General features: G+C 39.5%; 1 protein-coding gene across 1 annotated transcript; it reads right to left on the reverse strand.

Moving 5' to 3' along the window:
• Positions 1-1,512: 1,512 nt before the first annotated feature.
• Positions 1,513-22,500, reverse strand: ube2h (ubiquitin-conjugating enzyme E2H (UBC8 homolog, yeast)). The gene is made up of 7 exons (XM_026146329.1): positions 22,190-22,500; positions 7,450-7,526; positions 6,398-6,472; positions 6,268-6,307; positions 4,977-5,029; positions 3,129-3,257; positions 1,513-2,967 (listed from the first exon to the last, which is right to left on the reverse strand). Exons 1-7 carry the CDS (start codon positions 22,240-22,242, stop codon positions 2,843-2,845), a joined length of 552 nt encoding a protein of 183 aa, XP_026002114.1. The 5' UTR covers positions 22,243-22,500; the 3' UTR covers positions 1,513-2,842.
• Positions 22,501-22,532: the final 32 nt, after the last annotated feature.

Here is a 22,532-nt window from a genome sequence, read left to right on the forward strand (position 1 = left end):
TCTGCATTCGAAAGAGCACAGAACTATGTTATAGATCATGCTTATAGAGAAAACCCAACGTCTTGAAAAGGGCTGAACCACACTTTAGATTTCAGTACAGTTAGATCTATCAGGCTCACTACAGGTCATCCTAGATTGAAATCTCTCTCACACTCACACACACACCCCTGTACAACTCTGAATCTGAAAGACGATGACAAGCAGGCATGTTTATGGGGCATCTCACATATAACCACAAAACAGACTAAGAATCAGATGACGCATCGATGCTTTATCAGGTAAGTATACCAAACTATGTAACGCTATCTGTAATACAGCCATGTAGCAAATGTTTAGTCGAAGTCGGTAAAACTAACTATCGTGACATGTCAAAAACACTGCTCAACAAACATTAGCATGATTTCCATCCTTTCAGTATCACCTGGGTGAAAATGTTATTCACTATCCAAGATACAGCCCAACTAAATTTCAAACCTGAGCCATACAAGTCTAACAATCCTACATTACCACAAATAAACCCTAATGCCATTCGCAGCCCTGGGTAATTCCCTTAATTGTCAACAGACTGAAAATTTAGACGTCGAATCACAAATTGTACAGGATCAAACCGCAGAAACGGGAGAAGACTGTAGGTTAAAGCGATGTGCCTTTCTAATTTTTAAATGAATGACCTTCATGGCTTTTTGAAGACGTGGTTTTTGTGGACTTCCTTTTTATGACGAGGCACAGAAGAGGGAGTCGAAATCAGAGGTGATGAGGTGACCTCCCAAGTGGAATTCTGCCTTCAATCTTTCACTTGGGATCCACAATCCGCCACAAAGCGACCAGTGATTCTTACTGCAATCTACGAAGTGAATACATTTCAAGGTTTTCTAGGTAGTCCGTCTGCCGCGTTAGCCTCCGTGAGCAACACTAAGTCAGTGTTTTTGGGTTAACACTGAATTTTCATGAGGCTACAGAGAGGTGTCTTTTTACTGTACAAGGTATACGCTGTACAAAAAAAAAAAAAAAAGATTAAAAAACAAACCAAGCGCGCTGACCACCCCCCAACTGGGGGAAAAATTAAAGTAGAGAAAGGAATAAAACAAACAAAAAAAAACACAGAAGTGTCAAAACTCAAAAATGTGACTGCAATTCCTTTCCACGCATCATAGATGGACATCTTCACCCGCCACAGTGAATAACACAAGGTGTGTTCCTTTGTTTGATTTTAAAGTTAGGAACTCAGATCTGTACAGTTTAGTTATCATGTACAGGGCTCGTATTTCGTAATCCAAAAAGAGATCCTTGTAAGCAGACAGTCCACTCGACACCACCGGGGTTACGTACCAGTCAGACCAACATGGAGAGCATGCATCGGAGCAAATCCAGAGTAACAGTGGAATGTGAGGAAGACTGATACAACACTAACCTCAACAGGGAGGGGGACAAATTTTAAATTTCACTCAGATCCACTCAGTAACCATATGACCATTTTTGTTGCTTTTTTACTGAGATTAAAACAGACTTTAGTGCTGTTCCTTTTAAAAAATATTTATATAGTCAGAAAAGTTCCTTAGGACCAATAACACTACTAGAAATGTGTTTCAAAAACACATATACAGCTGATTGTAATACAGAGACCTCCCTTCACAATGACAGTCTGGTGCTTGTGTGTTTGAGGTGACTCCTGATGTGGAGTATAAAATGCACATGCACGGTCAGATGGTTAAAGTGTAGCTCTGGTCTATTTTTAGTTCCCAAAATACCAAGAGAGTCTGACCAGAATGCCCACAAAAGAAAACCTATATTAGAGCTACCTTCTGTCTTCACTGCCTGTGTGCACTGACCTTACATGTGCAGTTTGTGCAGCTAGCATACATTGTACAAAACAGATCTTTAGTATTGTTGCTTATAATGCATTATGTTGGATTCTCAAATTAAACAAGTAGTTTCACATAGTGAGGACATTACATGAAAAGGCTGCTCTAAATGCTCGCTTTGATACGTTTTTGTTTTCCTACTCTTGGCTCTGCATGATGTACACGGCTCTGGCTAGAAGCACAAGAAGCTCCGCCTGCTGTTTATCATGGGCAGCCAATCATAAGGAGGCTGACTTAAAGGGAGAGCAGCTAAAACAGGTCAGCAAACATATACAGGCAGCTGCAGGTCAACAGAGTAACAAAGAGCAATGCAAGAGTAATGTAACAGTCCATGTAGAATCTGAACTGAATGATAAAAAACCCCAAAACGATTTCATATTGTTCATATGTTTTAAGAGATATGCTTAAGAGGTATTCCAGGTTGATTTGTTAGCGTCTATTGGCACTGCACTTCATATAAAATGTGCTCGGACACTTGTGTGTCAGTGTGTGCATTTAAAAAAACAAAACAAACCCCCCCAAATATGTGGTGACGTACACCAGAGAGGGCAAGTAAGACCTAACCTGATCTGATGGGGACCAACTAACAAAAATGGTCAGAGTCAACTGGTATTATGGGAAAAGAAAGGAAATTATATGTCGCTGAGGTCAAAAGGGAAGTTTTATGAAGTGGATTTGTGTAGAGAAATCAGATGTTCACATGGAAGCTTCTTAGATGACGCACCACACAAATGAGCAGACTGACAGGCAGAGAACGTGGATGCGTGTGAGGAGAAACAGCTACAGAATGGGAGGGGAGGTCAAACACACCAAAGGCTATATATCCATAAAAATCCTTGTTTAGTAGTAATAATAATAATAATAATAAAAAATCAACTTGTTTAAATATGAATATTATAAGTCTGCTTTCTCATGGTTAGGAAATCAAATATAGTCTCTGTGGGGGTTAGGGGGGGCAGGATGGGGGAACCCTCCTATTACTACAACTCCATGTCCTGGGCCTCGTCTTCTGAGAAGTCAGACATGGAGCTTTCAGATGAAGAGTCGCCTGCCCCCTCTTCCTGCTCCTTCAGAGCCTCCTCTGTTGCATATTTCTGAATGTACTCTGCGGAAGAAATAGAGAAAACAGATTTAAAAAGGTGAGCTGGCTGGTCTGCAATAAAAAGGAAAATACCTCCTGAAAGGAAAATACTTCTACAAATTTATATTCTGCTGGATACAAAAAACATGGATTGCTGCAGGTAACATATTTTCATTAGGTTGAACCTTTGATTTTCTGCTTGTACTCCTCTGGCCGATGAAGGTACATAGCAGCTGCATCTCCGTTCAGGGGATCGATGGGGTTTGGGTAGGCCAGCAGCTGGGGCAGGAACGACTCAAAGATGTTGGTCAAATCTGAAAAACACAAAAGGAAACCTACTGGTTAGAACTGAAGTTGTAGAGTCACCAGGAAAACTTGATTTAAAAAAAAAAAAAGAAAAAGAAAAAAAAAGGCGCTTTAGAATTTATTTTTTTACAAATAATTATTAGAATTTTGTTTTCCTTTCCAAGTTACAGATCTATCCTTCATGTTTAAAGTTACATAACACTGCAGCTTCATTAATCCACACTGCCAACATAATCTGGTTTATCCCAACAAAGCCCTCGGAAAAAACAAAAAAGCTAATTCACATTAGATATGGTAAACCAAGAAACACAGAAGTACACTTACCTACATTTTTACTGTAATAATGATTCGAGATGCCTGGTCTGATGCTCTAATGTGCGCATGCATTAATTCAACAATCCAGAGGTTTATGTGTTTCACAGTTTGGCTGTTGACTGGCTATTAAGAACTCCAATACTCTCATTGTGCATGTCTCCCCACTGGATACTCTACCATTGCCTTGGAAAGTGGACTGCCCCAACTCCAGGTTGACAGTTTTAGGGTTTGCCCCCAAAGCATGTAACCTTATAAAGCTCTCCAATATGAACTGCTGTTCATTTAATGGATGTTATTTTCGGGCAACTCGTAAATGTAACCTCTAATCTGAATAAACCTGGTAAAGAAATGTCATTCCGTTATGTGCCCAATAAAAATCTGGGTGCTCTTGTTGAGTTAGCATATCATAGCTTAGTTTAGCTTAATTTAAAAGGGGTCAGTTGGGCATTAACTCAAAATTCTGAGCTTGATAAACTCACACAGGAAGAAACAAAAAAAACAAACACCGCTTTTCACTAGTTCTCAGCTAGTTCTCTCAGAGCTGAGGGAGAGTCCAAAACCTGAGATGACACTTTCATCTCCTAGGTGTCACTGTTGGGTCCATTTATGTAAGGAAAGCAAACACTCCCCCAGTTCTTTTCCATGGTTTTTGGTGTTTACAAGATTAAATCTAATGCTTTTGCTCCCTCTTCCTTTGTATAGGCTCATTACACAATGCTTGGCTGACTGGCCTATTCCTGTCATTTGGCTTATTTCTGTGTGGTTTGTTTTGTTGTTATTGGTTTTTTTTTAAACATCCGACACAACAAAACCTACAGTAATCCACACAAATACAACATTCGCTGGAAAATAATTAAGACAGAATGAATTCTCAGTTCATTTTTATTGGTTCTGTAAATAGCATTTAGTATTCTCCCGAGTAGGAACATGAGCTAAAATAAATACCAAGGGATGCTGGAACATCTGCTAGGTATATTACAGTAAAGTCATTTATACTACTCAACAGCTATTTTAACCCTGTGAAGTGGATATTATGGGAAATTAATGGGGAATTTTACTGAGAGAAGGGCACGGGGAAGCCAGGGAAGCAGGGAGACCAGCAACAGTGAGGGAAAGTAACTGAGTATAATTGCTCCCATCAAGTATATGTGGGCATGTCTTCCACAGCTGACAGATAATAACTCACTCCTGTCGAAGGTGACTGTTTTCTGACCTTGCTGGTTGAGAGTATTACCTTGTTAGTGTTCACTTTTCCCCACAGTAAGTAGATTAAAGAGCAACAGTACACCATTTGCTAAAGAGGAGCTGCCAGTATTTATTTTGTGCGGATGGCACTTTGTCAAGTTCTTCACACATAATCACACGACCCTCAGAGAGGGAACTCAATACAGACACAGAGTGTAGTCACTCACCATAAAGGGCTGTCCATGTCTGGTTGATGACATCTAAGCACACCGTTCCTGATCTGGGAAACAGAGGGAAAAGAGAGTTACAGGTTAAAAGGCCAAAGGCAGGCAAGGACGAATCTGTGTATGTTGCTACGCAGAGTTTTTCTTTTTTCTACAAAAGAGCCATCCTGTTTTGAAAATGTCTTCACGTTTGTTAAGAGAAATGCAAAATTAGATGCAACAGGTGTACTTCCCAGCAGCTTTTGAGCAAACTGTGGCCATTCAGCTGTATATTTCCTGTCAATTCTGAAAGTTGTGAAATATCATGTGACTAGAACGGCCTGTCCCTACTAAATATATAACTAAAACCAAGTTGCTGTGTAAGTTAATGTCAAGTTTCAGTAATTTAAGCTTTAGATTGTTATTGTTGACATATTCCTAGCCACAGATCAACAGTTATATAAATACACTTATTACAGACCTTACCCACTGGCTAATAAAAATGTTTCTATTAAACTTGCCATCATTTGCTGGTGAGAACAGCCTAGATGCCCTGCTATTTTTGGTATTTGAAACGCTACACTGTCCCATATGGGGAGGAGGCACAAGTTTTTCCTGCTCACCTTTATGGACTGTTCAGTGGATTTACGGACTCAGAAAAGCAAAGAGCTTGACCGAGCAGGTACAAACGTACTTACAAACATAAGAAAAACAAAAGAAAAACACAGCAATTCTGAATTTTTTGGTCAAGTTTGGCCAATATTTTTCTGCTTCTCTTTTTGGTTTGTTTTTTGCCATCATTTTCTGGTGCCCAAAGATTACTGGAAATCACAGTGAAACAGTATTACTGGTACTTATATGGTGCGTTTCTTCTTTATTTGACCACTCAAAGCTAGTCCAATCCACTGTTCATCTTTGTACAAGCGCTTTGAACCTAATGTTCACACACTCGCACTCTTATAGATGCACCTTGGGGCAACTCACAGTTGTACAGTGTCTTTCTAAACGATACTTCGACATGCACACTAGAGGAGCCGGGGATTGAACTACCGACCTTCCGATTGGTAGATGAGCTACTCTACCTGCTGCCCTTTCAATACAACTCAAACATTTTCAGCTGTTAATTTTGTCATCTGTGAACATTAAGCAAGCATAAAATGAACGTGATGGCCAATGGCACTCCTATAACTGAGTTAGGTTAATCCTTTTCACATTTTAACATGAACATTTTCAAAACAAGACTTGACAACATACAAATATGAATGCTTGAGCTTCAATACTTGCATTAATAGTCTGAAATGGTGCAGCAACTTACGCTTCATCAATGTTGGGATGAAAAATCTTGTTCATGAATCCTGAAAAAGACATGGAATAAGTTAGGACAGTGCTAAAAACTAAAATTAAGATGAATAAGTCTGGATGTAAAGTAGAGTTAGAGTTCGTACCTATTGATGGTGATTTGAATGGGTATTTATCAGGAAGATCTACTCGCACTTTCCACACGCCTCCCTCATACGGTGCTGTACATAAGGAGGGGACACAGAATACATAACAAAAGAACAAAGCTGAGTGCAGACGACAGACTTTTATTCGCCTCAACATCATCTTCCACCCTTCGTGTATTTAAATGGATTTAAAAACAGTGTTATAATCAATTTTCTCTGCTACACATGAGCTTCCCTCATCACGTATCTGTCATTTTATGCAGTAATGCACTTCAGCCCAGGAGAAATCTTTACTTCCAAATCACTTCAAATAATACGCTGACATCAAAGAGGAAGCGACTCGGATTTTGCGGGGGTGTTTGGTGCTTGCCCAGAATAGCTGTGTGTAACAGGACCCTCGTGTGCTGTGCTGAAACTGAGAAGCACATACATGACAGATAACGCACATGACGGTTGATCAGCAATGGGGACAACAGTTCCCCTTTATTTGGCATTGTTTCGAGGCAACATAAACAGGGTCAAACACACACTTCCCCTCTTTGCTGATGCGTAAGTGACAGTGGTTTTAGTGTGACAGATGTTACAAGTAGCATATGAAAGAAGTATTTCCTGCTGATGAGGCCACACTCCTCATCCAAATTCCCCTCAAGCCTGTTCAAGCCTAGCTCCTTTCCGTTTTACACTTCGTGGCCTCAGCTCTAGTTTTGCGTTTCTTGCCTGCTGTGAAAAAGCACTTTATGTTCTAAACAAAGAGACTGACACTCCTGCAGCGGCTGCTCTCACAACCACATTTACTGTCACTTCATGCTCTGTAAATCAATCTTAACATCTCATTTGTTTTTATGGCGATGGCATTCATGTTAATAGCTGGTTTAAAATACATTAAAATGCTTGCTTAATAGCACTGCATTCAAGGAAAAAAAAAAGGTACCCTGGATAACCCCTTAATTATTTTAGAACATGTTACTGAATAAGGTCTCAGCAGCAATATTCAAAATGTCTGTGGAATGAGAAAAAAACAAAACAAAAAAACTGAAAGAAGAAAATCTTACTTCCTTGTGGTCCAAAAAACTTCACTACAAATTCATTGAGTCCACTGAGGATGGTGACTTCATGCTTGCTCTCGATGCTGTAGGACAGTTAAGGAGGATTGCTTCACGAAAAGCATACACATAAACAAACAAAGAACTGCAGGACTGATTCTATCGTTTGGCTTCTGTAGAAACAGTCAGTGAGCTGTGGTTGCTTCCTGTATCATCACATATTTTCCTGCATGGTAGACAAATGCACAAGAATAACCTGCCCGGTTTCCTCTCTCCTACCTGACATGATTGTCTGTATCACTGTGAATTATGAAGACTAAACAGAGGAATGACAGCTTTTGACAAATGATAATAACTTAATTGTTTTAATCCATAATCCTGGAGAGGCGTTATCTATTGCAACTAATAGCTCAATGCCATGCCCCTCGGGACACTGAATTAACATCAGGATGCTGACTGAAGTGTTCACCCATCCTTCATCTGCTAACTATTCCAAGTCTCTTTTCCATGTGTCACTCTCCATGAGCACCTTGGCTTTCTAGAACTTGATATTACCACACATACTTCTGACAAAACAGTACTCACTGTACGCATGTCTACAAACTGGAATGCTAATTTTAGTCACTTCTCATAGTTGTAACTAATGGAGCCGACAGCCTAAGAGTCCAAAATATACAGTTAATACTGTACTGGTAATATCAGAAAAGGAGGTTTCTATAGTATCATATATAGCTGAAAAAACTATATATATTGTTGAGCATTATTGGTGCCTTCATAGATGTGAAAGCTACCCATGTGAGCTGCACTAATGCTCCCAGGGAGTCTTTCATACAGTGGTGAAAACCTCCATGGGATGCTTTTTATACCAAGTCATGTCACTAATGAGCCCAATTAGCTATGAGATGTTTGAGATAAGATGTATTTTTAGCATCCCAGCTCAATGTTTTCAGCCTAAACTTGTTTCTGGGATCAAACTAAAACAATATGTATACATTTGATGTGTTGTCTGAAGTTTCATTTACAAATATTTGCAAAAACAATGATTTCCTGTTTTTACCATGAGCCAGGTTTGTTTGTTTTTGTTTTTTAAAAGAAAGGTGTTAGTAAAGAAAAACAGCCTGTGTTTTCATTTGCTACTCCAGTCATAGCTATAATTATAACATAAATAAAGTTTAAAAAAAAAGAAAAAAAAAAAAGAAGAAATAGTCATTATCACACTAAGCATTCTGAATCACCGCTGTTTTTACAAAACCAAAAAGAAATCACTTTGCCTAAATGTGACCAAAGGAGATCATAATAAAAACATGAATCACCGTTTTCCACAGCGAACAGAAGCAGCTGTCTTGTTGATCCTGATTTAGTGTGGATCTAATTAGCAGCATCACTGACCCCAAAGGGTTAAATCAAACTGAAGGTTATTTTAAGTTCTGGTAGAGACTGCTAGGAGCAGATTGAATCCCTGGCTTCAACAAGGAAATGTGTCTATTTCAGACAGAAGAGGAACCTCTCTGTTCTGACTCGCACTGGAGTCAAGTAAGCATTATGAGGGTCTCCGATGCAAAATCCAAGGCGAACTAAATACTCATCTAAAGGTCACTAAGAAAACATAAACAAGCCCAGTGCCTAAAGAAACAACTCCTGCATCATATTTCAGTGCTCACACTCGCATAATTCCTCATTTTATTCTAGTTCTGCTCTTTATCTAAAAAGGGCATTTACACATCTAAAAGCTATATAAGACAAGGCAGCAGTGACAAGGAACAGGACGATACAGACTGTGTGTGTTGTGGTATGAAACAGAAGCCGTGAGGTGTGGTGGGTGATAAGCGAATTATGGGGCTAAAACAACAGTAACTACACTGCACACTGACTGAAACTGGCCAGTCTAACTAGGAAGGCAGCGAAAAATCGACCCTGCTATATGATGTCACACTTACCTAAATTACAAAATAGAAATGCAAATGTAAGGGTCCTGATGGCCTATAAATATTAAACTGTTGAGTACGTTTAATATCTCATAGAGTAAGATAATGCTAACAGACACCACTGACATGTAACTTGCTTTCATCCAACTAAAATCTATCAGTTTTCATCTAATAAGGAAACAGCAGTCACATGTAGCCACAGATTCACCCAGTTTCAGCATCTGTCAGCAGCAGCTTCACCCAGACCAAGCTCGATTTGAATTTCAATCACTGCGGTTATACTTTCTATTCGAAAATTAAAAGAAAAAAAATATGGTTCACATGAATGCAATATGAATTCCAGCTTTTTAATTTAGGCTAAAAAGGCTAACGTGTAGAGTACACTTGACCCACTGATTGATTCAGTTAACCTAAAGATGAAGGAAAGAAGAATTTCAAAGAAGAATCTCTCTCAGACACAAGCTCAAAACTAATATCACTTCGATGTGATTCTTTCCATCTGTCTGGTCTAACCCAATAAATAACTATAGGTCTCTGTTGACAATGTTCTCACACTACAGAAAAGGAGTTTGGCATGTCTGTAAGAACAGAGGGAAGTTGTAAATTCCCCAACTGTTTGATGGATTGAGATGGAATGTGAAAAACACAGCCAACCAACTTACTAGCTTAACTGAGCTCAACTCTAGATTTGTTTTTGGTTTGTTGAAGTCGACTGTGTTCAGATTTGGCAAATAAGTCGAATAAACAATGTCAACAAGCACAGAAACACTGAGAAAATAGAACCTCTGCAACATTTACATGTGTATCCCTTTAAGAACATGTGACTGATTTGGGTGCATTTAGTTGTAACATGAGATACTTTGTATCTTTAACATCTTGAAAACATGGTAAAACACACTTGGATCACAAAAGGCTCTAAAGGTATAAGCATGCAGTGTAAAAGTGCAACACACTTAAATGTTGCACCTCATCTTAAAAGGTTATAATATGAAGTGCTAAAATAAATAAGCTGATAAAAGGGGAACTAAAATATAACTAAATAATTTGTCACCCAGCATGGGTAATCCCAAATACCCAAACAGAATTAATGGAAAAAGGACAATTAACTACAGAGTTATATCATTACTTATCTCACCCCCACGCAAAGATCGCCTGTCCAACCCTTGACCTTGGATTTATATAGTTAAAATCACATAAACAGGTAAGTCAATAAATATAATCCAACACACGGAGCCCAATCAAGCTAGGAGAACATACATAAATCCACACAGATAACAGAAAGCCTTGAACTGTAACCTAAATTCCTTCACTACCAGACTTTATTATAAGGATATACTGACTTCAACATGCCAGCTCACTCTTTAATAACACAGTGTTAGACATGAAAAAAGTAATAAAATAAATAAATAAAAAAAAAGGTACAAAAGAGCTCCTCTCAGACTAACAATTACCTTGTTACTCCAGGACTAAGGTCAATGTTGTCCTGATATTTCTTCTGTAGCCTATAAAGCACATTTTAAATACCTAGATGTAAAAATATGCAGTAAATAGCATTTACAGTTGTGGTCTAGACATGTCTTGTTTTCTTTCTGGTCCATTCAGGCCTCTATCCCTGCCTGACCCAGGATCAAAATATCCCCTCGCAACCAGCCTCGTTCCAAGTACAGAAAACAAACACGACGGAGAATCATAAACAGCATACTGTCAAACAATGTGGCGTCAAATATGCTCAAACATTTCGCTCTTGGAGACAGCAGTTGTTGATCTAGTGATGGGAGGCACTGGCTATTTTCAAAGCATGTTCCTGTCTCTTGCCGTTTTTGAACAGCAGGGGTCGAGGAAAAGCCAATTCCATTCATCTGATCCAATTCATGTATTGCATCAAAGGACAATGACGTGCAATCAAATCAAACGATCAAACTGACTGCACAGGTCAGTTATTTACAGTTTTGCCTGAAACTACCAAGATTTCAGCCTTAATTACATAAACTGTGACTTGAGCTTCATCCAAGTCAGAATTATAAATCACATGCAATCTGACTAAGCTAATAACATGCACACTGTTTTACCTTCCACGTCATCAACATGCCAGGCTAGAAAAAGTATGCGATCCTCTGCAACAACAACTCGACCACAAGCACAAACGAGAGTCGGAGAGTTTGGAAGTTTAGATGTGCCCTTACCTGTAAACGAATGGCATATAAAACCTGCTATTGGAGATCGAAAGACTAAAGCAGCAGCAAGTCTAAAGACTTGGGTGTTAATCAATCTATAATAACATTTTCTAGAACAATCCCCCTCCCCCATAAGACTGAAAAATATTTTGTACCTGGGATGTTGCTTTAAGTCCTAATTTTCCACCATGCAATCACACTAATGATTTCCATCCACCATTTGTTCTGCCTGTCATATGGACAGCTAGCCATTGTAGCTGCTAGCAATGCTCTGTTGAGTCATTTTATTATTGCGCCACAGATGAACAGGTGCACGTATCTCTACCTTTGTAGCCTGGTGTGTGTTTTTGTCTCAAGAGCAGAAACATGTAGCAGACGCAGTTTTCTTGCATATTTGGTAAAGCGCTGTGCTTTGTTGGAGGATGTTGAAGGTGGTCTCTTTTAGATGTTAAATCTTTGATGGAGGCTAACACATACAGTGGTGTGAAAAAGTGTTTGCCTCCTTCCTTATTTCTTAGTGTTTTGCATATTTGTCACACTTACATGTTTCAGATCATCAAACTAATTTTAACATTAGACAAAGCTAAACAGTAAATACAAAATGCAGTTTTTAAATTATGGTTTCATTGATAAAGGTGAAAAGCAACACATCATGCAATGATCTAAAGAAGCACCTGAGAAACAAGGTCACTGACACCTATCAGTCTGGAAAGGGTTACAAAGCCATATCTAAGGCTTTGGGACTCCAGTGAACCACGGTGAGAGCCATTATACCAGGGGTGGGCAACTCTAGGCCTCGAGGGTCAGTATTAGATGCGTCCTTGATCCAACATAGCTGATTCAAATGATTAAATTACCTCCTCAACATGTCTTGACGTTTTCCAGAGGCCTGGTAATGAACTAACCATTTGATTCAAATGTGTTGACCCAGGGTGAGATCTAAAACCTGCCTCGAGACCTGGAGTTGCCCACCACTGCATTATACACAAATGCAGAAGACTTGGAACAGTGGTGAAGCTTCCCTGGAGTCAACATCTCATTCAGGAGGTCACAAAAGACCCCAGAACAACATCCAAAGAACCGCGGGCTTCTCTTGCTTCAGTTAAGATCAGTGTTCAGGACTCCACCATAAGAAAGAGACTGGGCAAAAATGGCTGCATGGCAGAGGTCCAAGACAAAAAGCACTGACCAAAAAGAACATAAAGGCTCATCTCAGTTTTGCCAGACAACGTCTTGATGATCCTCAAGACTTTTGAGAAAATAGTCTCTCGACTGACGAGAAAAAAGTTTAACTTTTTGGAAGGTGCATGTCCCCTTACATCTGGCATAAAAGTAACACAGCATTTCAGAAAATCCTCATCATCATCATACCAACAGCAAAATACAGTGGTGGTAGTGTGATGGTCTGGTGTGATGTTTTGCCACCTCAGGACCCGGAAGACCTGCTGTGGTAAATGGAACCTGAATTCTGCTGTATACCAAAACATCTTGAAGGAAAATGTCCGACTATCTGTTTCTGACCTCAAGCTGAAGTGGACTTTGGGTTCTGCAGCAGGAAAATGATCCAAAACACACCAGCAATTCCACCTCTGAATAGCTTAAGAAAAACAAAAAACAAATTTTGGAGTGGCCCAGACAACCTTTTGACTTGAAGCCGATTGAGATGCCGTGGCATGACCTTAAAAAGGCAGTTTGGGCTCGAAAACCCTACAATGTGGCTGAATTACAACAATTCTGCACAGACAAGTAGGATAAAATTCCTTCATAGCGCTGAAAAAGATAGCAGCTATAGTGGCCCAACCAGTCATTAGATTTAGGGGTCATTTTTTCCCCACACAGGGCCATGTAGGGCTTTCACCCCCCCTTAATACTAAGAAATTGCATTTTGTGCCATCTTGTGTTATCTTTGTCTATTATTTGAATGTGTTTGATGCTCTGAAACGTTTAAATGTGACAAACAGTTAAAACAGAAAATCAGGAAGGGGCAAACACCTTTTCACACCACTGTAGCCCTTGCTCTCAGACATGTCCAGGCTCATCCAGCTGTTGTGCATACAAGGAAACCTAACATGGCAATGCTATAGCGATATTACACCTTTATATAACTTCAAAATTTAGACTGGTATTACCACGAAGGATATGACACAGCACTAGAAGAAATGAATGATTGTCCTAAAATTCCTCCTTATCATTAGGTAAGAATCAGACTTCGGAATGTGGTAAAAATTATAGAAAATTGTTGAAGCGAAAGGTTCAGAGGCAAGATGTAAAGTAGTAAAGTGAAAGATATCAAGCTACAAATTCCCTTTTCAATGAAAAACTTACAACTTAGAAAGAGAGTACCATATTTATATTTCTGTGTTTGGAGATGAGGAACTCTAAGAAAGTCATCTCTATTTTACTTTCACTCCCTCACACACAGACTGTAGCAAAAAATATACAATCAAAGGCCTTGGAGATGAAAGGCAGGAAATATAGCAGCTGCCCTCAGGGTGTATGCAATAGGTAGGCTTCCTACACCGAGAGACAAATATAAACGACCAAAAGAAACACACATTCACACCCATTAACCATTGATGTAGAAAACTATTATTTCTATGAATACAAGCTGCAATTTGCAGAAAAACAGACAAAAACACAGAAACAGACAAAGTCAATGTGACCAACAAGACTGTTCCTCCTGTTTAAAAATGGATTGAGAGACATGAATTATGCATGTGAGCACGTGAGACCATGAGTGTTTACTTCTTTGAAAATCTCTGCCAGCATACAACTTTATCTGTACATGTGGATTGTTCCTGCTAAAGTCCAATCCTGTGTTTAAATCTGGATGTGTTTGTGCATTCAACATTGTATGTATTACTGCACCGCGCCGAGCCGAGCAAGATTACTGTGTGACCTCCACTACACTCTGCCTGAAAACAGAGGCAGCTACTGTAGCACAGCAACCATCCTGCCACTGCAGGCAGAGCGAGTGATAGGCAGGGTGTTTCTGAGAGAGAGTGATTTAATCAACTCCACACCAAACAAACACTGTTCTCCCCTTGCAGTCATCATCACAAAACCTCACTGACCTACAGTCTCCCTCTTACCCTGAAGTAAACACTTTCCCCAAGTAGGGCATTTTCCGATATTGCTAATTAAGAAAAGAAATTAAAAAAACAAAAAAAAACACAAAAACAAAAAAAACAAATGTAGCTTGGTGTTAATGGGGATTTGCAGCCTGAAAAAACAAAACTAAAATTAAAATACAAACAACAAAAAAAAACCAAAAAAAAAAAAACTAAACCCCAGCTCATCGACTCTGTAGACAGATAATCCTGTGAATACATGGTCAGCTAAAGAGGAATGAAAATGAGAACAGAATCAAGCCTGCAGCTGCAATTCAACTAGTCTACAGATGGCTCAAACCCACCCTTGTATTTACAAGAGTGATACGACAGTGGTTCTGTTTATATCTAACAAGATGTAAATAATTAATCTATATAATATGTAAACTTGCCAGTTGCTTTACTGGCTCATAAAATGACATGAACTCTCCGTTAAATCTAATCCAATGCAGAGGACTTTAAGTAAGAGTTCTTCAGAGTGTCTGCAAAGTAAAACAAGCCAAACAAAAAAAGTCAAATCAAATCAAATCAAATTATTATTATCATCATCATCATCATCATCCACTACTTAAACAATCCTGTAGTGATATACACCAGAAATGCCAGCAAATATGCTTCCACGCTTGTGCACTGAGGCAGACTCTGCTCACCACGTTACAAAGATTGCAAGGTACACAACGGGGAACTGAAGTACACAGTGAATCAGAACAACAGCAACATAAATTAAAGAGTAAACAAAGGATTTTACTAATATGAGAATTTGATTTACACCAAATTCATTTTGATTCAAATTGTTCCTGAAACTGTGAATGCTGTAGGTAAAAACCTCTGGTGCTACAATGTTACTGATAATTTGTTTCAAACTACATCAGTAATGTGGAAGCAGATAGGTTAGCCTTCTGCTTATTTCATGTCTTTCCAACATCTCACTAAGAATAGAAGGAATCTCTGTGTCCCTCACCTTCTCTCAGTGCCATTTTTATTTTTTTTTTTGCATAGTTTCTCCACTTTATTATTGGGCATTTTTAACCCCCTTTCTAGACAAATGCAGAAAGCCAGAATATACCACAACAGCATTATGGCTCACTCCACCAGAGCACTTGAAAAAAAAAAAAAAAAAAAAGCTATGTTAGCTTACCTATCTCTCTGCTTAAATAACAATCAAAATAAGCTGGCTCTTTGGGAGCAAAGACGATGATTGATAATTATGGTAAATGAAGATGGTTGTTACTAATACCAGATGTCAAAACGTTTAGTGAACTGCATTCCTGCTATGGATAAAATATGTCACTATTTCTTAAGCTGCACACTATACTTTACTACTCTATAGCTATTTTCACATGCTAATATGTGCTTCTTGCAAGTACAGCACCTTTGGGTGGCAGCAAACATCTACATGCTTCTGAATTTAATATTTTATATTCAAAAGTTAATTTTTTACATGATATAATCAGACTAAATATTCCGTCTGTGTTACTAACTGAAAAAAGACAACCATTTAACTCATGAAAAAAGACAACCATTTAACTCATGAAAAAAGACAACCATTTAACTCATGGCCATATGGTGATCTATTTTACACTGTAAAATTTTATAGATAACACAGCTACAAAAAAAATAATTAAAAGACAGGGGGAAATGGTTAATTCACATTTAAAAGGCTAAACAATGCAAAAGGTACATCTGCTCAATGGTAACAGGTTGTACCTTGGACAGGCGCAGGTCTAGTTGTGCTTTAGAAAAACAAAGAAGCATTCTTTTACACCCACCACAAAATGAGCATGTTGGAAATGCTGAATGGAAATGGCTATCCTTTGCTTTTTTTTTGTTGTTTAAATCTCAAGTGTGGTGTTATTCAGCAAAGCTGGGCTTAAGCTGTCTGTTTTAGAATCAGCTCCGGCTCCTTCTGAGACATAAAGAGTCTGAATGCTGATGGAGGACCGGTGTGTGGGGCCTGTGCAAAAGAAAATCTTGCAGCAGGCTTTACATATCAATGGACATATGCCCCCAAAGGCCTGACTCAACTGAAATCCGATTGTAAATGTCTGGTACTGTTAAGCGGCGCACTCACTGGAAGGTGGATGGGAAATAAATTAAAAATAAATATGTCTGTTTTATTTCTGCTTCAAAGATCCACAGTCTATAATTTTACACATTTAATAGGACTGCTTTCTCAAATATGCACAATCATTGCTCCTGAGAATAATAAACCTTGGGCAAACCTTTTAAACATAATACAGATTTCAAATTTCACCAGATGTAAAAGCCATCTGCACAAGACAACAACTTGCACTTGCAGCAAAATTGAAAAGCTCTTTTTTTTTTTACCCTTACTCATTTAGTAATAAACCGTAAATAGCCAGCTCAACATGCAAGAGTTAGCCAAATGTATTATTCACTTTGCAATGCAGATTTAGTTTTCATCAGATGCAAGTCTCAATATACCAATGGCTACCTCCCAGTGTGAGAGCCGGAGGAGCTCAGAATTGAGCAGACTAAGTTCTTTGTCTTCACTGGTGAGAGATGAGAGCCCACCCACTGCAATCAAATGTGAATCCTTCAGCTGCTCCTCCTCTCAGCCCTTCACTAAATCAACAGTCTATTTACAGCAGTAGTGACAGAGTCTGTGTGTGCGCACGTGCATTTGAGCTACGTGCATGCACATACAAATGAGTTGATCATTAACACAAAACTGAGCCAGTGCAAGAAAAACAATGGCCTGGATCTGAAGCAGCAGTCTAATGAGAAAATCTAATAAACAAGATGTGCTGCTTATTGTACAGAGAAAAACACAAAAAAACTCAAGAGACATTTTCAGGAAATGGCTATGGTGAAATTCGCTTTAATTAGAGAAACACGCGGGGTTAATTTTATCAACTTGACACAGATGAGAAATGAACAGCAGCAGATTAGCACAGTGAGGCAAGTATAGGGTGTGTAAGTATAGGTTGCATTTTTTTGATAAGGGCCTTTTACTTTATATGCAGGTTAATTTCAAGCAAATAAAAGCTGCAGTGGTTTTACTGCAACATTTAAATAGGCAGATCCAGCGGCTCTGGCCTACATGACCAAACTTAGTTACCCCATTGTCACTCCTTTGATTTTCCACACTAAAGCACCTCTGCATGTGAGTGACAGAGCCAGGCTGAACTCCCAAATGCTAGGGGAGGGGAAAAAAAAAAAAAAAAATCATGCGAAACAAAGAGAGGAACTTCAGTCCATCTGTTTTTCCAAGGGAACGCAGCCATGCGTGCAGGAAGCTTCGCTGTATGCACTATGGGATTAACAGTGAGGGCCTCAAACACCCTACTGTCAGCGATGCCTTGCTCCTGGACCCCCAAAACAGGACTGTCAATCAGTGTGGCACCTCCTGAATAGTAGGGGCCTCATACACAATTGACTTTGTTACCTTGCATTCATTCACAAAGTCCTAAAAACGATAAAAAGCAGGAGCTCGGTTGGATGATATGTTTTAAACACGCCTGCAGTGACACAAGCAAAGTTATGCACCAAATGTAAATAAAGATAATAAAAACTGTGTCAACTGACAGCATCATGCATGCGGTTCAACACCCACAAAATCTTGACAAGACTTATATTTAACCGAATTTTAAATTCAATTCGATTTTTTTGTATGCTTTCAGATATTTTGCCTGTGGGAGTAATAGTATGGTGAGTAACTGAGGCAAAGGACAACTGTGCTTTAGACTTTTTATACCTACAGCACGTCACATTATCTTGCAACCACAATGAAAATAAAATTGAAGTTAGCAAGTTTTCTATGAACTTCTTTGTGTCAACTACTGTGTAGTTATTCCAGCCCAGTAACAAAGCATGCTGGTAGCTTATGCAACTTCCTCATCAGACCAGGGCATTCCACATTTTGCTCATGGGTTCATTGTGCCTTCCATTTAATCAGTCAGGAAAGAGCATACAACTGCTGGCTCCTTCCCTACAATAAACTGCATCTAGTTAGTTCAGTCCAGCAATAATAGCACTGAGTGCAGTTTAGCTGCCCGTGACTGTGCGACATGGCCTGACGCAGCAGCAGGAGGTAGAGAGGGAGGGGTGGGTCACAGGGGCTTCTCTAAATGGGAAACACAAAAGAACCTACCGCTGATGCTGTCCGGATGTCATTCTACATGGGCACAATGGGCCAAAAAAAACTAAGCAGAGAGGAGATAAAGCTCAGGATTGGTATTACACTTAGCAAGGGAGGAGGGATGCTTTGGAGAGGACAATCAAAAATGTCCCATGAATCTGGACAAGTGAATAAATCAGATTGCGAAAGGTTGACTGCTGCGTAAAATGTTACTTTTAAAAAATAATTTAAAAAAGTCTAAAAATGTGAACTCTCCTTGAAAACTGCAAGTTGAGAGGTGTGATGTGCAACACCTTTATCAATATAAAAGGAGGTATATGCTAATGTTGACATGAGGTATTATGATGAATACTGGAGCAGATTAAAGCCTCTGACACCCCTCTGCGCAACTCTTAGCAGACTTGAATAAAAATTGCTGGTGGCCATGCTCCAGAGAGCCCTTTCAGCAGGAACTCAAAGGTTGAAAAGTACAGCTGGGATGTCATTTTGAGGACATCAGATGTCCAAACATCCCCTCTGATAGAGCGAAATTTTATTTACAGCAGAATATACACCTCAAGTCTTTACATCTCATATTAATTACATTTTTAGCACCTAGAGAAGAGACATTTTAAAACTCTTCTCTGTTGGTTTTCCCATTTTTAATTAAATAAACAATTTTGCAGTGTGTTAACTGAAAGACCAATTTTGTAACAATTACATTAGATAAATTAGAATTGTCACACATAAAGATGTCCAAGTCTTATTGTTGGTCAATTATATGCCAAGCAAAAGCGAGAGAAGTCAATAATAAGAGCCTTGTTAAAATGACCTGTTTTAGCACGCACAATAGGCTTAGTGCTATGTAATTCACCTGTTCTCAAATTCCAGGAGCTTTCCACCTGAAAGTCTTTGTAAAACAACAAGACCAATAAAAAATTATATGCAAATAACAGCACAACTTCCTACACAATATGTGCAGTCAATCCCACACAACAGGCTGAATGTAAAGCTCTTAGAAGTGACACACTGTGCTAAGCTCCTTCAAGAACATTGTGTTCGACATCAAAATCAGCCCAACCGAGACCAAGACAGAATACCAAATGTCAAGAGGTTATGCAGATGATAGGAAATTAATGTTAATTTAATGTTTAAGAAATCCAGTCCGTCAAGAAGCGGTCAATAAATATTGTCTCATATTGTATAGGAGGGAACGAACTAGCAGGAAGACATATTACAGTGGAAAGTCACTGTACACTAACGCTTAATGTCTTCTCTATCAATATTTCACAGAATTGTACAAAGAGTAGTGAGTACTAGCATATAAAAGCAGGCTGCAGAGTATTGGCTGGCTTGGGACAAAGCTTAACTGAGTGGTGCTACATGTTAAGGTCATTCTGACATTCATTTTCACGAATTCCCGCACGGCCTCCGTTCTAGATTCACAGCTCTCCGGTGGCCAAAGCAAATTAATGCACAAGGCCTCTCAGAACCTGCGTCTGTCTAAAAGCCAGTGTGAGTTTCAGGTTTTGGTTACACTAGGGGGAGATGCATTGATAGCAAGCACAGAAACAGGTTCTTATTGATAGTTTAGAAGAAGGGCCTACTAGAATCTGGAGACCTGCCCGCTCAAGATCAAATCCAACTCTTTAAGATCTACATTTAAAACACACATAGCTGTCATTCTTAACACTTGCTGACCACTAGTCTTGGATGGTATGTTTAAACACTCAGGCCACTGTACAAAACTGAGCAGGCGGTATTTAGCAAACCTGCTCTTGCCTGTCAGTGAAGTAGCTCAAGAAGGAGAGGGGTTTTACTACACTCCAATGCTTTGTGTGTGGGTGTCCACACTACAACCTTTACAACTCTTGTTCTGTCCGTTTCAGCACCCTGTCACAGTTGCTACACCTTACACATAAATGGTGTCGAGCGGGGGAAGAATAAACTTTACATACTCATCACCAATCTCTTACTGCAGTAAAAAAGAAAAAAAGAAAAATATAATGCTATATTCAAAGAGTTATATATTATTGGTCAGAAATAATTAAATTAAGCCCAAGCTTGAAAACAAAAACAAAACAAACAACACACTGTCAATATTTTAATTTTAAAACTATTAGTTTGAAGCTGTTGGGGTAACTTCTACTTGTTTTTGGTTTAATTCTGACCAGCCCACTTCTAACCCCATATTTGCAAAGCTTTTACTGCGATCCCATCAGCTGTTCTAAGTCCCTCCCTCATGTGGTTTCCGGCTAGTAACAGGCTACCCAATCATTAAGCTGGCTTCCACTGTTCTGGGACAAAAACAAAACTACTTGTTCATACTGTTCCTTCTGGAACATTGCATGGACTGGAAATCTGACGTTATGATTCACTTTTATAACTGCTTCTGTCATCCCTGAGTGAAGCTAAACAAATAAAGCAGCGGTGCAAGAGTAAACATGGTGACGACGACTTGAAAAGCAGAACACACTAGATGCTGCCAAAAAGTTCAAACATTCCACAGTGAAAATGACTGTAGGGGACATGACACCTGCTGTACCACGTAACAGCTGCCACACTCAGTTCCAGATCCAGTATGTCCAAAACTACACGTTAACACCCATCGAAAATGAGACAAGTTAGTACTGCATGCATTTGCCTGTTGACACTGAAGTACAGTGAGAGACACTGATCAGGTGGCCATTTTGATGCTGAAATTAACCAACTGACTAGCACGCCAGTTCAACAACGCTCGTTGCAGGTCTTCTTGTCAAGTGGTAGATCCAATAACACACATACCAAACCCTTAGTGGGGTTACAAAGCAAAGCTAGGTAAACCCAGATCGCTATACACGCAGCAATAACGCCAACGTCTTGCGACTAGAACAAAAGCAGCAGCGTTTTCAGTTGGGCTTACGTTATGTAAACAAGGTTCTGTGTAAGCGTGTGAAAGGGGCAGTTTGAGTTTGATTCCCGTCATAAAACAGAGGAGTGAACAAAGAAACCAAATTGCCACAAGGTGTTTTAGGTAGTCTACCTCTGCTACATCTGTTGGTGGTGTAGCAAAACATTTCTGTATAAGGAGAAAAACGTCGGCGTCTGTGCGGACATTGCAGTAATTTTCAGAGCTGGAGAGCAAGCTCTAGACAGCTAATGTTAGTTACAAAGAAATAATATTGCGATGGAAAAAAAATGCCGGAAGGACCTGTGACCGATCTGATTAGCTAATACAGCTGTCCCGATAAGCGACTGAAGGTTCGCAGGACAGAATTAGCTAACACTTGGCTTTGCTAGCAAAATGTTGTTTACACAAAACACCAGTCATTCACTGTGAAAGCATTTTCTGCTTGAGGGGGGTTTCAAGAAAAACAAGCAGCACCAATAGAGTTCACTCATATAACGTTGACAAACTGTTCAGCACATAGCTGACCAGATAGCGATTGAGAGACTGTTGTTTATGTTCAGAAAGGATACAGTTTCACCACATCGGTATCCATTCGCCTTTTACCCGGACTTGGAGACGACATTTTTGCTTCTTCCACCGCAGAACACCCGTGAGAAAGCTGAAAGCTAGCCACCCGGAACGCTAGATAGTCTAGCAAACGGTACTATCCGAAAGTTAACATTTGCCTCCAGAAATGCTCGCAGCGAGACGTCTTCCCACTTCAACGTATCTCTGCCCTAATGAGTAGCTGAGCTGTCTCTAGACCTCTGCCGTTCACTGCCTCTCAACGATATGACCATGGTTCCGACACAGGGATCCCTCCGCGAATGACGTCATATCATGTGCGACCCAAACGTCACCATAAATGGCCAT

The sequence above is a fragment of the Astatotilapia calliptera genome, chromosome 17 (genome assembly GCF_900246225.1).
Source record: "Astatotilapia calliptera chromosome 17, fAstCal1.2, whole genome shotgun sequence".
NCBI classification, from domain to species: domain Eukaryota; kingdom Metazoa; phylum Chordata; class Actinopteri; order Cichliformes; family Cichlidae; genus Astatotilapia; species Astatotilapia calliptera.